This window comes from Calypte anna, chromosome 2 (assembly GCF_003957555.1).
Source record: "Calypte anna isolate BGI_N300 chromosome 2, bCalAnn1_v1.p, whole genome shotgun sequence".
NCBI lineage: Eukaryota > Metazoa > Chordata > Aves > Apodiformes > Trochilidae > Calypte > Calypte anna.
The window spans coordinates 135,044,569-135,063,473 of NC_044245.1; the positions used below are offsets into that span (position 1 = coordinate 135,044,569).

The 18,905-nt window shown below is 36.1% G+C and overlaps 1 protein-coding gene across 1 annotated transcript in view; it reads right to left on the reverse strand.

Moving 5' to 3' along the window:
* Positions 1–18,905, reverse strand: part of CSMD3 (CUB and Sushi multiple domains 3) — a 552,597-nt gene that overhangs the window by 157,136 nt on the left and 376,556 nt on the right. Inside the window, 3 exon segments of the mRNA XM_030444571.1 lie at positions 3,269–3,456; positions 5,617–5,755; positions 12,582–12,773. Of these exon segments, the coding sequence (XP_030300431.1) occupies positions 3,269–3,456; positions 5,617–5,755; positions 12,582–12,773 (519 nt within the window).

An 18,905-nucleotide genomic window follows, 5' to 3' on the forward strand; every position in this document is an offset into this window, starting at 1 on the left:
ACATTGCTTCAACTGAAGAACGGCAGATCCCTATAGTCCTCTCCCTTTCTTTAACAAGAACACTAGTATCATTAATCTGAAAACATTGAAGACCACTGACTAAATTCAGAATATCAGATAAAATGCTGGAGGGTGTGTGCGCTACATTTTTAGCCGTGTTATTATGAAGACTTTTTTCAATAGTATCATTAAAAACATTATTTTAATAATTAGGTAGACTAGAAATACTTGTTTCATTAGACAGTTAAGATTCGAGTTACGGCAAAATTTTATTCTTTGTGTATACATGGTGTAAATTCCTTTTGCCTATATTAAATTTTGCAACAAGTTTAAAGAAAAACTTACTTCTATGATATCTTTGGCATACCACTGGATCACTTAAGACTTCTGAAATACAGGCTGAAAACAGGTAGTGACATGTGCTGCCACAATCTCAAGTTCATCAAGGAAGACTGTTGGCTAACAGATGGTAATAATGCCAAAAGCCCTCTAGAAAAATTGCATCTCCATGCATGGAAACAACAATGAAAGCCAAGAGAGGCAGGTGCTTTTTCCAGAACTTGATGACTTCCTACTCCATTGCTAAGTCTTACAGAGAGAAAATCCATAATAAACTTCTTCAAGAGAATACTACAGGCATACCTAACGATAGCAAACATTCCATAATTATTCCTAGAACACTTGCTAGAACTAAGAAATTCCTCCTCCACTATAAAATACAACTTAAGGGAGGAAGGGAAGAACAAACACCAACAAAAAAATTATTACAGACCAGACCTGAGACACGGGTCAGGTCTGAGATTTGCATCTGAAAAATATAGCTTGTCAATGAGGTATAACTTGAGTACTACTGCTACTTAAAGCAGGATTAGTGTACACACAGGACACAACTGCAGCTGTGTGAAAAAGTTTAGTTCGTTGAATGAGAGCAGTTTAGGTTGGCAAAGATGTAGCACAAACCCTATGCAAAGCAGCACAAATTTCATTATGTTGATAAGGCCTTTGTCCAGTCCAGTTACAATTTCAAACAATTCAGATGACATGATCTCAGGGTAATCAGTTCCACTGCTTGACTTCTCTCAGAGTGATTTTTTTTTAATATCTGATTGAATTCGCTCTTGTTATAACTCTTGTCAGTTGTATCTCATCACAATGTGCCCCTGAGAAGAATCTGGCTTTATCTTTTCTATATGATCTCATTAGGTAGCTGAAGCATATAGTTCCTTCAGCCTCTCCTTGTACATTTTACATTCCACCCTTCTAATCAACCTGGTGACTGTGCATTGGACTGTACTTAATTCTGTGTGCCAAAATTGTTCCAGCGCTGGTGAGACCTTAAATGTACTCCAGGTGTGATATCAGAGGATCCAGAGGGAAGAATCACTTGCTTTGATCTGTTGATTCAGCCCTTGCTTCCCATCTTCCACTCTCAGCCTGGAGGGCTGCTTGCCTTCTTTACCCCAAGGACACAAACTGCCTCAAGGTCAATTTGTATACAAGGACCTCCAGATCCTTTTCTGCAGAGCTTTACCCTATTCAGTCAGCCCCCAGACTTCAGTGTTGAATGGAATTCCACGAAGATGCAAGACTTTCCATTTGCTGTCGTAAAAGGCTCTTGTCAGCCTCTCCAGTCTCATAAGATCCTTTTGAATACTAACGCTATCTTCCAGAGTACTGATACCTTTCTGTACACTGATGTTGCCCACAGACACTGTCCCATCATCCATGTCATCAATAAAGAGAACACTTCTCACATTATTAGTCACAATTAATGTTAGCCAAGAGTCTGAGCTTATCAACCAAACAATTTTCTACCCATGCTATCAATACACTTACCCAGCCTGTGATTCATGTAATTGAGCAGTCAGGATACTGAGGGAGAGTGTGCCAAAAGCCTTTCTGAAGTCAGGGTATTGAATATCCACTGCTCTCTCCTTGTCCAGCCAGCCTTTCATCTCACAGATGTGTTGGTTGGGCACTATTCCCCATGGTAAATCTATGGAGGCTGTTCCCAAACAGCTAACTGTCCTTTGTTTTGGAAATGGCTTCCAGGTGGTTTTACTCCATAATCTTTCTAGGGATTGAGTTTTAAATGACTTGCCTGCTTCTTCCCAAAGTCTTGTTCTCATTCTTCTTCAAGATGCACAAGAAATTTATCTTTTCCAGTCACCAGGAAATACTGTGACTGCCATGACCTTTCAAGATGATGAAAAGCAGTGTTGCAGAGGCATCAACCAGATTCTTCAACACTCCAGGGTGCATCTTGTCTGTCCCAACGGAGATACAGACAACCAGATGGCTTAACTGGTTGTCTACATTAGGAAATGTTGCACTCCCACACACCCTACTAGTGGGTTCAGGGAGTACTGGGAACAAAACATACCAGTGAAAATTGGTAAAAGGCTATTTTCCATTTTCCCTTCATTAGGTCTTCAGCCCCAGCAGGGAGTTTGCCCTAGTTTGCTGGTGGATCACCTGCCTAAAAAAATTGTCATGAACATCCCTTTGATTGCTTACATGAAACCACACTACCCTTGTGGCAGCTACTGGACTGGTTACAATTCCCTGTGAATATCAGGGCTATGTTTCTTTCAGCTATCAATACTCTCTTGCCAGCTGGTCCTTCAGGCACCTGCAGCACTATCACTTATGGTTGTTTTCCTCAGCTAAAGTAACCATTCTCTGCTCTTGAAAACGTTAATCCTTAAAAAAATGGGAGCTCTTATTCAAGGTAGTTCAGAACTCCTCAGGTGTACACTTTAAATCCATTCTTTACTTTCCTCTGCTTTTTCCTTCCTATTTATGAAGTATCACAACACTGATAATTCCTCCTTCAAATCTGTTGCTCTGCTTGTTTCCTTCCCAGTCACATATTGTAAGTGAAAAAGACATTTGGGTGATAAAGCATTCTATTAAGATTTTTCTCCTCAATAATGTCATTATTAATTTTGGCTAGTTTAATTTTATATATGCTGTTACTTTTTGTTACTGCATCATTATTTTTTAAACATTTAAACTTTTGCCTTTTCTTTGATACAGTACATTTAATATTATCATGTAACAGCTAAGCAAAATTATAATACAAGCTTTATCTTAAATTACTACCCTCATAAAATTACATTTTTTATGTATAGATAATACACATTATCATACTCTTAGGCAAAATCAAAACATTACTAGGCAGAAAAATTAAAGAAAGTAAAATGGATGAAAATTTACACTCATTGATTGCATTTTTATAACCAAAAAGAAAAATAATTTGACCTACCTTTGTACTCTAGGTGGAATCCTGTAAAACTAACAGATCCATCACTCCGAAAAGCCAGATGCATGGTATTTGAACTGCTTTCTATCCTCTCTGGCAGCTTGCTATCTTGGAAACTCCCAATCAGTGGGCTATTACCATCTGGCCCGTCATAGATATAAAGAAAATCATAATTTGGTTCTATACTGAAGCTGCAGGGAAAAAAAGAGAAATATAGAAATATTAGAACATGCTTTGCCTAATGTTTCCACTCTTACTAGCTTAAATAAAATTCCACTATCACTCTTTTCATAAAAGGAAATAAAAGGAAAAAAAGCCCTCCATTATCAGAACAATAGTTTGAAGAAGTGTTACATTAGAAAACAACAGAAATATATTATTTCATCTCTGCTTAGAAATGTTTTTTTTTTGCTGATAGCCAGAAAGAAAACTTTTTTGAGTAGAAAAAACCTAGTAAAAGTATTTCTAAAGCTTTAGGAAAAAAATAGCAACGTAGATCTACTGGGATCTGTGATAGAAATGCTTTTTATAACTCAGTCAGCTGCAGAATAGAGCATACACAGCTTTCAGTCAGACTGAACACTTACAGGCAGCCTCCAGTAACCCTAAGATCAAGAAGTATGCTGCCTGAAATAATTTTAAAAGAAAAGGTGTAGTATTTAAAGATCATATTTTCTTTTGTACTTAATTGTAATTAATTAAAAACATCAATTAATTAATTTTATTAGTTATATAACTACAGTTAGTTACCTAAGGTAATTAGGTTTAATTTTAGTTAAGGGCAAAGAGTGAACCAAATTTATTTATAAAATTGTCTCATGTACCAAAAAAGTTTCAAAAAAGATTGCTAGTAAAAGAATGAAAATGCAACCACTCGGATTTTTTTTTTCCTATACTTGAATGATTAAAATAAATGTATGCACTGAAATCCTGACCCTGCTCGTTTAGGTAAAATATTTTTTAATATCTAGATTATTTAAAAAATATTTCCTTACAAAAGATATCCAAGACAACAGCTTTTATTTTTATCATGCCATGTTTTGCCTTGTGTTTAAAAGGGCTACCTGGAGTAAATCCCACTCAAAAGAATATTTGACAGTACTCAGTGGAGTATTCACAGTTCATCTTATACAGGAAGGATTTTTTCTGAGTCTGGAACAGTCTGTGTGTCTTAAGTGAAGCAAGGCTCAGTAAGTATGCAATCTGCTTTGACCAACACTAAGCTTTTCAGCTTCTGTCAAGAATTACAGCAACTGTCCAGGTTTTAAGAACAGCTTGGCAATATTTTGGATCTATAAACTGTTCACATACTATACTGAGTCACATTAATATTGGGTTTTTTTCCTAAGGTGGAGAATCTCTTATATGTAAGTGCATAATTTAAAGAGCAAAATATTCTTGAAATTTATTTTGAAATGTCACTCAAGAAGTGACACTCCACAGTAGAAAGTTGCTTAGCAACACCAACAGATTAATTATGTTTTTATTTATGCAAATATGATTATGTGATTATTCTGCTTGGAAGGAATAATTCAAGACATACTATATTCCTGAAACAACAAGAATAGAGAACCATATGACATATATATGACTAACAGTAAGCTCATTATCACTGATTAGAACAATAAGAACACTATTGCAGACTGTCCAGCATAAGAAGGATGTAATTTGATGGGACATTACAACTACAATTTTTAACTTTTCTGTGACATCACTATATGCCCCATCTGGGACTTATATTTTTCACACATGTATATTAATTTACTTCATGGGCTGCATACAATGCAGACAGCAAAAGCTCCTCTGTGGACTCTATTAAGCTCAATTTGATCTTGCATTGTAATAAAGGAAAATGCTAAAAGAAATCCATATAATAACCAGAACAATAGGAAGTATCCTGCTGAAGTACCCTGAAATGATACAGACCAATACAATTACATATGAGGATTACTTTTGCAATTTTGCTTAAATAGCAGTTGAGCGTCTCATATAAAAGATGAATCAATAGGCTCCTTCATTAAAGACCACTGTCTTGGGCTGGGGATGATTCAGTGAGTTACTACATGCTGCCTTCTCAAGAAGAGAATTTTGGTAAATTCTGTACCACCCACTTCAAGCTCTGTGAATTTAAACTGACAGTGCTTGCAACTAATTTAATAAATAAAACATTTTTAAATTTTTATTGAGTGCATTTTAATTCTATTATATTCAGTGAGACTGCTAAAAAAATTAATAATTTCTAACCCCTTAAGGTGATATTAAGTGTACATGTTAATTGCAAAGCTCCAAGGAACTGCCAATAATAAAGTTACAAACATGACTTCAAAAATTATGAGCAAGTAGCAGTTTACCTGATAAATGCTAATGATATAACATAATCATTATTAACAGTGATAGTCCAGTCACAATCTCTGCTGTGAGGATAAGGATGAGGGAAGTTTGGTGAAAGTATAAAACCTGATGAACCAGTCAAGTTTCCTCCACAGGGAGCTGTGAATAAAAATAAATTGGAATTGAGGAAACAAGGTAAGAGAAAAAGAAGCAAGTACCAGCAATCTGTTCATTGACATTTAATGTCCTCCAAAAGTTAAACAAGAAACACATGAAGTATCTACAAAGCTTTAATAGAAACAAAAAATGTATTCACATTTCTCCTTAGACAAATACTAATGCTACTAAGTGAAGAGATTATTTTTGAACTTCATGTCCTTTTATTTGCTTGCATAACATTATGTCAAGGTTATTCTGAAAATATTGTGAACTTGAAAAATGATCTGGCTACAGACATAAAAAACCTTGAGTGGATATGCATTCCACTTCTTGTTAAAATCATTCTAAAAGAAGCTACATAGGTTATGAAATACAATCTGCTTAAACTGATAATGTAGCAACCTATATTTTCACCTGACAGCACTGATTAGTAATTCTGATCAAGACTGATATAATATAAATGGAAATAAAGTAACCATTCTAGTAAATTCAGTTCTCAAACATAGAGACATATAAAATACCTTCCAAGCATACACATTTCAGGTTCCTAAATGTTTTATGTTTGTTGTACAGAAATTATACGCATGATAAAAAGAATGAACTTATCACCACCCTCCAGAAGTTTTGTAATTCAGCATTTTGTAACGGAGACTTCATACAAGAATTACAGAATATGCATGTTTTCTAAAGATCATATTTGAAAGAACTTCTTAAATTTTATTCAAAAGACAAGTTTTATAAAGACTAATCATTTTGTGAATTGAATTCTACAAAGTGATCATTTGCATTTCCAGGGAAAGGAATCATCATCCAGGTTTTATGTAACAGATTCTGAAAAATCAAAGTTTATTTAAATCACTTACAGCATTATAGAATAATTTAGGTTGGAAAAGACCTTTAAGATCAGAGTCCAACCATTAACCTAAGACTGCCAAATCCATCACTAAACCATGCCTCTTAAGTGCAACACTTAGTGCAACACATCTTTTGAATACTTTATGTTGACTCAACCACTTCCCTGCACAGCCTGTTCCATTCCTTGATTATGCTTTTGCCTAATATCTATTCTGAATGTCTCCTGGTGCAACTTGAGACTGTTCCTCACCCTATCAGACTTGGGAGAAGAGACTGACACCAGACTTACTATAGCCTTCTTTCAGATACTTGTCGCAAGTGGTAAGTCCAGAGGATGGCACAAAAATTATCAGAGGGCTGTAAAGCCTTTGCCTAAATAATCACTTCCCTAGTCCAGCTGGTCACACTACTTCTAATACAAGTCAATGTGCTGTTGGCCTCCTTTGCCACCTGGGCACACTCACACTGCTGGATCATTGCCAATAGCCTGTCAAACTGCACCCCACAGGTCCTTTTCTGCGGGGCAGGTTTCCAAACACTTTTCCCCAAGCCTGCAGTGTTGCATGAAGTTGTCGAGACCCAAGTTCAGGACCTGACATTTGGCCTTGTTCAGCCTCATACAATTAGTTGACCATCGGGGTACAGCCTGTCCAGGTCCCTCTGAAGAGCCTCACTATCCTCAAGTAGATCAACACTCCCACCCAACTTCGTGACATCCACAAACTTACTGAGGGTGCACTTCATCCCCTTGTCCTGATCATTTTATATAATATAAATATATTGATAAAGATATTTAAAAGAACTGGTCCCAGAAACTCAGCCCTGGGGAAAACCACTTGTGACCAGCCACCAACTGGATATAACTCCATTCATCACAATTCTTTGGGCCCTGCCACCACCTAGATTTTTACCCAGGGATGTGTACACCAGTTCAAGTCATGAGCAGACAGTTTGTGCAGGAGAATGCTGTGGGAAACTGTGTCAGAGGCTTTAGTAAAGTCTAAGTAGAAAACATCTACAGCCTTTCCTCATTCACTGATTGAGGACCTTTCTTTCATAAACCCACAATGACTGGACCTGATTATCTGGGTCCTGTATGCATCATGTGATGGCACTCAAGATGATCTGTACAGATAAAGATTTTATGTATATGTATAAATCAACCGAGTGGAAGATATACACTGTACTTTCTACTGTCACATGAAATAAATCACCTAATTTAAGAATTCAAGTCAAAAACCTTAGTATATGAATGTACCCACATTTACAGTCTTTGTACTCTTTACATATTTTTCTTATATTAAAAAGGACCAATGGATAGCTAAATGAGAATTTACAGAATCAATATAATAGTCCGTCTAGAAAGGCTAATGTCAACATGGTATAAAAATATATTTTTAATACATTTCACACCTCTGTGTAGACACAGTGGTAAGAATGCACTGTGCCAGATGGTCTGTCTGTATGATGATGAGACATTCATTGTTTCCGTGAGAATAAGTACAGGTTGGATTGCCTTTCATCTGAAAACCACCTAGTCTTTCTGGAAGGAAACAAAGTTCTATTTCCAAACTTTGTGGCTTTCATTATTTATTTATTCACTGAAATGCAACTGCACAAAAGAATGTATGGTTTCATCAAACAAACAAACAATCCCTTCTGCAGATATAAAAGTGGAAACCAAGACCTTGCTTAAAACAAAATAACAGAAACACACATAATCAAGCCACAATTAACAAAAACATTTAAAACAAATGACCTCCGCATTTCTGAGAAAGTCTGAAACTCCTGGGAGACAATCCTTACTTCACTTAAACGTACAGTAAACTTGAATCCTTCCATTCCGGTATTTTAATGTTATCCCTGAGTAAACTAAGTGAACACATCTGGGCTGGGGCAATCCCAAGCACAATTACAGGTTGGACAGAGAATGGATTAAGAATAGCCCAGAAGAGAAGAACTTGAGGATGTTGGTTAATAAGCTCAACATTAGCTGGCAATATGCACTTGCAGCCCAGAAAGCCAACCATATCCTGGGCTGCATCAAAAGAAATATGGCCAGCAGGCTAAGGGAGGTGATCCTCTCCCTCTGCTCTGCTCCTGGGAGACCCCACCTGGAGTACTGTGACCACTTCTGGGGCTACCACCTTCAGAGGGACAGAGAGCTGTTGGAGCAAGTCCAGAGGTGAGCCACAAAGATGATCAGAGGGCTGAAGCACTTCTCCTGTGAAGACAAGCTGAGAAAGCTGGAGTTGTTCAGCCATGAGAAGGCTCAGAAAACATCTTACAGCAGCCTTTCAATATCTGAAGCTGGGGGCCTAGAGGAAAGCTGGGGTGGGACTTTTCACGAGGGCATGTAGTAATAGTGCAAGGGTTACTATTAAACTGGAGGAGGGTAGATAAAGGTGAGCCATTAGGAAGAAATTATTTTCTTTGAATGTGGTGAGACACTGGGATAGGTTGCATAGGGAGGTTGTGGATATCCCCCCCCTGAAAGTGTTCAAGGGCAGGTTGGACGGGACTCGGAGCAACCTAGTCTAGCAGGAGGTGTATCTGCACATGGCAGAGAGATGGCACTAAGTGATCTTTAAGGTCTCTTCCAACCCATACCATTCTATTATGATTCTGGTATTTCATGGCTTGGCTTCGTGAACGAAGATTTGTGAAGAGCTCTCCCCAGGCTTGCTGCAAGCACACTGATGGCTGATAAAGCCCACGTGGAACAGGCAGTGAAGCTGCAAAAAGCACAGCAGAAAGTCTCCTGTGAGGGGACAGCCAAGGCACAGTTCTTTCTGTGTTGTCTTTTCTCCTCAAGACTGAGTCTCCATTGTGTTCTCAAAGGAGGCAGCAGTGTTATGGATGGTGTCTCCCTGTCTCCTAACTGGAGGCAAGAATCAAGCACTGATGGCAGTCAGTATGGACACAGCTGAAGGATTGTTTCAGGGAGTCCTTGTATGTCCTCTCTGGGGCTCCTCTGTTGTGGCAGCTGGTGGCAAGTTCACCATAGAGCAAAATCTTAGGGAGGCGGTGATCCTCCATCCTGGAGATGTGCCCTGCCCAGATCAGCTGCATCCTCAGTAGCATGGCCTCAATGCTGGTGATCCCTGATTCTGGCATCTAAACATCATAGTACTGGTGAAGTCTTTGGAAAAATCCATCTCTTTTGGACACCACAAGCATGAGGAGAAACATCCATCCCTTTTGGCAGAGGCATATCTTGAGATTTATAGTTTGTCAGGATATCTTCAGCATAGAAGAATCTCTGATTTTCCACATCCATTCAAATAGTTGAATCAGTATTAAGCTCTTTGTAATTTTCCCACTACTATTACCTTTGAAATTAATATTTTCTTAAAATTGTGTTACAGGCAAGACTGAAAGAATATAAACAATCAAGGCAGTAGAAAATTAAGAAAAATTAACAAGTACATTTACCGAGTTTTGAGCATTAATAATTAAGGTTCAAGAACACACTTTGGAGTGTAAAGAACAAATAATACTAATATATAATAATAAAATATATAGTATATTATGTAAATATAGAATAATATGGGTGTATGAAACAACTGTACACCTCATGAATTATCACTGCATTTTATTCTTGCATCAAACAATGTTTTGTGTTTTTTTTTTTAATTAACCATGATGATGTTGAAGCTATGTGTAGAATAAGCCTTATGGAATTTTGATTTACAGTTACAGAAACATATGTGAATATATTAAAAGTTTGGAAAAAATATATGAACTTCAGAGTGTACTGAACTGCAATGGACAACTCTGAAATCCTGGAGCTCTAAGCTAACTTCTCCTCACTCTACTTTAGCCTATTAGCAGCTCATATTACCCAAAAAATGTAACATCATAGGAAATCAACATAAAATATTTGGCCTGATATTTGGTTTTTGAAGTCAATATATTATGATATATTGACTTATATATAAACACTCAATATACTTATAAGATAGATATTCAATATATCACTATATATTGAACATCATAAAGTCATTCTTGCTGCTCTGTGTAAAGTAGGTGCTTATGTGTAAGCTATGTAACTTACAAGTATTAGGCAAATGGATGCATGCAGTTAAGAAAATAAGTGCATTTATATTCACACGTATACCAAGGACAGAACAAGAGGTGAGCACCTACATTTAATATATTTAATAATATAATCTAAGCATTCAGAATGATTGAAACTGCTAGCCCTGTTCTTTAATAGGGTAATTATTTTTTAGTTGAAAAATTATTTTTAAACCAGCAATATCAAGTTAAGGCCAGTATGATACAATACATTCACTATTTGGCCTGTGTCTAGACCTTTATAATTGCTTTTACTTTTCCCTTTAAGCACCCATAGATGTTCATTTATCATTAAAAATCAAATACATATTTAGGCATATAAGAATAATAGGAGGTGAGCAGCAAATAATGTAGACAATTTTTCTCCTCAAGCCAAAGGCATAGTATTAGAATAACCAAAGAGAAAAAATAACACTTTGACTTGGTAAACAGAATAGCCAATATCATAGTATGTTTGCAAATACTTGTCTGCAGACATGCATGGGTGGGATGGTGTGTGTGTGCTAGCATGCATGCATACCCAGTAAGGGTGCAGATTTTATTTTTCAACATCTAAAATCAAGTTAAGTACATTAAAGGCAAGAAAGTAACTTAAAGCTATTTAAGTGTTTCTAGCAGTTGCAGTCTCTGGCCATGCTTGCCCATAAGCAGACTATCACAGATAGTAGAGCAGTAAGAATCCTTTTGAGGATATTATGTTCTTCCAGTTGAAGTGCCTAATCTACACCAGTCTGGGCCCAAAGGCTCTTGTCTGACTATTTTAGGTGCCATTGTTTTACCCTCCTGTTACAGACACTCCTTTCAGGCAGTTCTGGTTTTGGACAGGACAGTAAGCACAGTGTCTCATAATGATGTGACTCAAGGTTATACCACTACAATTTCCCTACTCAACATCTACTCTGCTCTACTCTACTTCAATTCTACTTCCTTGCAGTGGCCCACTACTTCTTTTCTGCACCATCAAATTTGAAAATTCTATTGAACAGGCTACCTATCACAATCCTTCCGGAGCCTCAAGACAGCTGTCCTTGAAGACAAAGTTATATCATTCTGTCATGATATCACATTGAACTATGTTAAAAAACACACTGGAAATAAGTATGATTACATTATTTATCAAACTAGCCATATGGCAAACCCATGATTATTTATCACTCTACATCAGGTTTTAGAAGTGGTAGTTTACTTATTTTCTAGATAATAATAATGATTAGGATGGCCTCAGAAAAGATTACTGGAAGGCTACTCTAGAGACCTTTGCAATTTCTTACTATTGTTCATCATGATTCAGTTAAAGAAGCTGCATGCTTTCAAATTCCATTTAATATAAGCTTAGGTTAATCACAACAGCATTAGAGGCTGAGACAGTATTTCCCGAACTAAATGGTACATTATAGCTTTTACTAATGAAAATGTTCCTCTCTCTAAAATCATGAAGACTGACAGAGAAATTAGGATACCATCTTCTCATTCTTTCTTGTTCAGTCCTTTAGCCCTAACATAATTGTACCTGATCTATAAATCTACTAGGTCATCTGCTTGTTTTTTTGTACAGGCATAGAAACTTTAACAGAATCTTTCACACTTACCACTATTTTTCAAGTTTTAAGCAAAGCTAATAGTGTCATTGACATTGACTTTCTTGCTTTCTCTGTCACAGATCATCAAATTATAAATTATATGGCCTTGAAAGAGAAAGGATGAGACCTATTATACTAACAACTAGAGAGGAAAGGTTTTAGTCATGTTCATTAGAGCTTTACACAATAATTTATTGTATGTGCAGTACTTGTATGCATTTGTTCTTCAAATAAAATTCCTAAAGCAATATGATTCATTACATGAGAAATTCTACATTTAGGAAAGCATAATTTGATTTTTTTCTGCATACCTATACACACTGGTGGGTTGGGCTGCCAGAAGTACCGATTTTCTACCTGAATGCAGGTTATTCTCTCATCTCCTTGCAATTCATAGCCAGGGTCACACTGAAAAATGACAGTGTCTCCAGGTTCTCTGCCATCCCCATTCCTAGTTCCATTCATAGGGACGCCAGGATCACGGCACGCAGTAGCTACAGAACCTATCACGGAAGAGAAAAAACAAAATAATTTTTTTTAAAGTCAGGTTTTCACTCTATTTTTATATTTTTCTAATAAGAACACTCTGCAAATATGAATTTTTCCTACTCTCATCTAAAATTCTGAGAAATTATCCAACAGTCTGCTGCTTTTATACTATTAATTTTTGCCATGTGGTTTAATTTCGGAAAGTATCTAATTTTTCACCTAAACTTTTTTAGAAGAAATTCTGTGAAGCATTGCAATATATAAAAAGTAAAGTAGGGGAATCCCTAGTACCCTGGACACTGGGGATACTAAAGCTAGATCACACGGATGTTAAATTTTATCAAATATGGAAAGGTTCAGAACATTAACATAGGTCAGAAGTAAAAAAGAAATCCTTAAGGAAAACTTAGACTGCAGGCAGTAGTATAACCAGTCATATATCAATCTGCATTCCTTCCTGCTGAGAACACAGACTGCACTGTATCTTTTGATTAGTGTTGGCGAGTCAGATCTGTCCATACTGAAGAGAAGCTTAATACCACGTTGCCTTGAATCTTGCTACAAATAAAATTAATAGTCCTGTGAATAATTTAGAACATGCTGAAATCAGTTCTATAAGACCTAGGGGTCATACACAGAATTTGTAATGAGCCTTGAAATGCTCAAGAGATAAAGTTGTTGCAACAAAATTTGTTATTAACCATATATTATATTGTTCTTACTAGAATGTATCATTCTGCAGAAGAACTGTAAATGGATGAAAAGAAGGTAAAGAAACACCCAAGTCTACTTCTGTCACAAATGGTTTGTGGTTTTTTTTTAATCACTTACCAATACCTTATTATTACTAAGTTGTAATTACTATTAGTATTACTACCATGGTATTCTACTATTATAATACAGAATTACTACTGATATCACTCAGTAATACATGCACTTTATGATATGGCAGAAAGACACCAAACTGATAATATTTTTTTCCTTATTTGGCATGTATGGCAACCTTCTTGCGTACTTGCATTGTTTTTCAGCCTCCTTCTTGCTGTTTCAGCTCTGTAGCCAAATTGGTGAAACATGGATACAGTAAGTAGTTTAAGGTTTGTTGTTTGCCCTGTCACTTTCTATAGTCTCATCATTTTTGTAGGTGGAACAGTGAAGATCCAAGCTCTTCCCTGAAGAACTTCATCTGATATTGCTTTAGATACATTACAGCTCTGAGGTAATAGGCAAAGATTTAATAAGATAACCTAATTTTTTTCTTACTGTTTGCGTCGTCAGTCTACATTAATTTGTAGAATGCATTTTGTTAAAATGGTCTGATGTACTACACTGCTCTTATCATGTCTTATTAGAGATTAAGAGCTATTTTTGCCCATTTGTAAGTATATCACTTTTTCCATAAATAAGAACTCTTCAGATCTGAACATCTATTATCCCTTAAGCATTGCCTTATTGGTTTGGCACTGAGTATGAAACCCGACCCCAGATAAATTAATAGGCATACGGTTTGAGATAATTGCTGCAACTCAGCAGAAAATGGATACTGTGACAATATGTAATCATGCTGGAAATTCATTCCAGCAGGACGGAAGTGTTTTGAAAATCTTAGTTTCATGTAGACTGCATGTTTTAAGGTTTTTTGAACTACAGACTTCTCAAGCTTTTTTTTTTTTAACAAATCTATCCCTGTTTCACATGCAATATGTGTGTATATGAACACAGGGAGACAGAAATAGCTTCTCAGAAGGAAGCAATCTGAAGGATCCTGGAGCACACAAAAGGGCTACTCATACCTTGAAACATCTTGCTAATTATCACCTAGGTTTCAATACCATTTCTACTGAAAATATCATGAAGATGATCTGAGTGAAAACACATCTGTTTAATTTGATTCTTTCCAGAACAGTGTGCAGCTTGTTCTGATGGATTGTTGTAACTGTTAAGGATACAGTTGTGGAACAGAGAACAGCACTGATGGTTTGCCTTGCCCTTGATTTTGCACTCAGGCTGAACTGAAGTCCTCTGAAGAGAGGGGAAGTTTGCTCCTGTCTTAAACCTTTTATTTCGTCTTTTAGTATGACAAATTGTATGTATATATCATAGCCTTGTAGTTTCAAAACTCCATAAATAATTTGGGAGTTCTTAAAGATAGAGCTGAATTCAAAGTACCCGATTAAGGTACCTGATCAAGTTACCTGATTAAGTAAAAAGATTTTTCAGATATGATTAAATTACAATTCCATACATTTCCTTCTAGTACCAAACATGCAACAAGATACCATACTGCAAAATCAACTCAATACTGCTCTTCAAGATGAATTTCACATATATTTCCAGACATAAAATGTCACTTTACAAAGTTTCAAAATTGTGCCCTTAAACATCAGTTGATGAATTTGTCAGTCACACTGCAGTTCTCTGTAGGCTTGCAAAAAAGGACTGTTGAAAGCCAATGTTATGTATGAATGCAGAGACTACTTTTCTGGTGAAATGTCCACAAGACCAGTGGTTTGGGAGATGCTTCTTTGTGCATGGAAAATAAAAGGAAGAGAGCATTTGCTTCCTAAGAGTTGTAGAGACATAGTACTTAGGGGTATGGCTTAGTCAAGGACTTGTCAGTGTTAGGTTAATGGTTGGACTCAACAATCTTGAATGTCTTTTCCAACCAAGGTAACTGATTCTGTGATTCTCATGCAGTTTTGCTCTCATATTGCTAATAATAGAAATGCAAGGAAGGGAAAGCTTCAGTCAGATTATACTCCTTATCCAGTCAATCAAGGCACATAATTATGGTAAAATTAAGAGCTAAAGAGATAAACTGTATTATTAAGCATAGGCTACTACATGATGACCGGGGTTCCTTACCCCCCCATTCTCTGATTTCCTACTGTGACTAAACAATATCATTGTGTATACAGATATAGACCAAACTGTAATGCCCTTTTACTGATGCCTTCCTAACTATTTGCTAGGAAGATTTGTTACACAAAACAGCATAACTTGTGTATCTTTTACTATATATTTTGCTGAATAATACAAAAAGGAAAGCAAGCTACATACTATTAATTCAAAGTACATTAGCTCGGATAATTTTAAAAATTTGTACAGTGGCACTAGTAGAAAAACATTAGACTTTCTTGTGCACTATTTCAACCAATAGTTAAACTCGAAGAATTTCATGAGAGATTGGATTAATCAGAGAGAAAAAAAGAGTGAGGAAGTGAAAAAGAACCTTTTTATGAAATAGAAATTAGTTTCATATATAACCTTATGATTCTATATAAGGATATTTTAGCACTTCCACATTTATTTTGTTTTATAGACAATTATAAACACTTTTTATAGGGATTTTATTCTCAAGTTAAATGACCCATTAGAATGACAATTTTACCTAAGAAACCTAATGTACAGTGTTCAAATTTGAAAATATACCAGTAGATTTTTCAGATCCCAAGAATAGATTTCACACATATGAAATTGAAATATGAACTTAAAACATTTATCCAAGACACATGACATTCCCAATTTAGAACAAGATCAGCTTGAGCTCTCTGCCACAAGTCAGACAAAGCCTATTTTAAACTCTACATCTGTAAATTTAGGGCAAGTATGTAGGCTTTGTGTGTAAGTTACAAGGATTTGCAAAACTACATTGCTTGTGGTTTAAATTAAGGAATTTCATTCTTCAGTATAATTAGAATTTTATTTTTATAATGACCTGACCAAGACAGCTATTTATTTTTTTGTCATTTCAAAAGTACTTATAAATTAACCTGTTTCTTTCAATACTTCGTTTCTGCTTCCAGCTATCCATACCATAACTCCAGGTCTCTGCAAGTACAAGCTATTAGTAGGACATTGTACATGGAGGAACTCATTATTAGTATTTGCCTGCATAAAATACACATATACTATAGATTACTGAGTATTTAATGTAATTTGCAAACCTATGACAGGAATGATACTTTTGTCATTGAAAGACCCACAGTTGGTTTTCCTTTTACAAATATCTGCTACTTGGAAGAAAGGCAACAGCTGACAGAACTGAAAAAAATATTCAGTGGCTTCTTTGTTGTAAGCCTCTTGATGCTAAAAACAAACTCCACAAAAAAGCCACAACCACCCACAGAAAAACATGCATAAACAAAAATCCCAAGAAAGCACACACCAACACCACCCTCAGCAAAACAAAAACAAAAAGCACTGGGCTAAATTTGTAAGTGTGAACATTGACAGTTATTTCAGATAGAAGAACTGTCACCCTGAAATCCAAAGGATTCTTCTCATAGTTGAAAGAAACCAGCAAACTAGAGCATGGAAATATTTTTGATGAAAAGCTGGTTCTGCTATGGCATAGACACGACCAAGAATAAATGCTATCACACCGACTTCAGAAAAGTGAAGAAGCTATGTTAGGAAGTGACCCTGTACCAGCAGAGGTATAGAACAGCACTCTGAGAAAGAAAATGGTTAAATTTCCTAAATCCATTCTCAAATCATCTTCAGGTTAAAAATGTCAAAATTAGACATCTTTGTTGCTGGAAATCCAGTGAAAAATAAAATAAAATAAAAAGTGCTTTCAGTATCAAAACATCTTCCTAAATGAAACTGTAGTGAATATGTTGTTCTCTGAACAAAAGTATTCTCCCCCCCCAAAAAAAAACCCACAAAAACCAAACAAAAAAACCCCCCAAAACTCACCAACTCCAACAATAAAAACAACCACCCAACAAATCCAACACAGTACACTTAGAAGAGGCTATAAAACAGTGCTAAACATAAACACTGAGAGCTAACTTGTAGGATTTAATCATTATATGTAATCAAAGTAAGCAATATCATGAATTATAATGCTAGACTGGAAATTAATACAGCGAAAATTAAGCCATTGAGGCAGTGTAAGCCATTGACATAAGTGTTCTAGGCTTTTTCTGTAGTCTTCTGACACAAGTATCTGCGAAGGGCTATTCACCCAGTTTTAGAATAACTAATTTGACAGTCAGAATCATAAAATGGCTGGGGTCGTAAGGGACCTTAAAGATCATCTAGTTCCAAACCCCCTGTATGGGCCGGGACACTAGACGAGGATGTTCAAGGCCCCATCCAATATGGCCTTGAACAGTCCCAGGGAGGGGGCAGCCACAAATTCCCCAGGCAGCCTGTTCAAGTGTCTCATCATTCTCTCAGCGAAGAATTTCAAGGAAATCCAAGCATTTTACAGCATATTGTGTTATATAAAAAGTTACTGTTACATGATATAAAATACTAGTAGAATATCTATTTACATAAAAACTCCCAAATACTCAAAACACATTTACAGGTTATTTCTGCTCAGACTGCCTCATGATGCTCCAAATATGCTCTATATTGTATACTGTTTAATTAGTCAGAACTGTGACTGCACACTTAAAAATGAGGAGAATGGAATCTGTAATGCTGAATGACTCAGTAGTCAGTTATTCAAGGTGAAATAATAATGGCCTGTGAAAGATGAACACACATCCTTCCTTTCTGCATAGCTGATAAACGACACCTGAAATGTTGAAGCTAGAAGAGGAAACTTCCCTGCAATAACATATTCAAAAGCCTTTGAAAGCTATGTAAATAACTTAAACTTGGTAGATTCTGATCTGATTTTACACACTTGTCACATTTTAAAGGGACTAAAATGATTATTCTAAGCACATGTGATTATGATTACCCAATGTTTTGCACTTTAATGTTCTCTCTCAACTTTTTTCATTTCTCTTCCTCTGTCTTTTACTCTGGGAGCTTCTATTTTAATTTTGGTGACATGAAGAAATGTCAACTGAAGAAAATGTTTCATAATACTTATTACTTCTGTCTGACACTGAGAAACACAGCTTGGTCCCTGGCAAATACGTGCTTATTCCCTTCTCTTTCTCAATCACTTGCCAAGGAAATCTAAGTTACAATTTTGTGAAAAAAATTATTGAAAAAACGAAGTTACTGCTGACCTATGTGGTGTTTTTCCAGTATGAATTGGGCTCTTTATGCTCCAGCATTTCAGAGAAAATATGCTGTAACAGGCACCTCCTCTTTCCATATTGCTTCTGATGTGTTTTCAACCTTTAACTCCTCTCCTACTTTAAGGGAAGACCTCTGACACCTGTTACTTGTCAGCT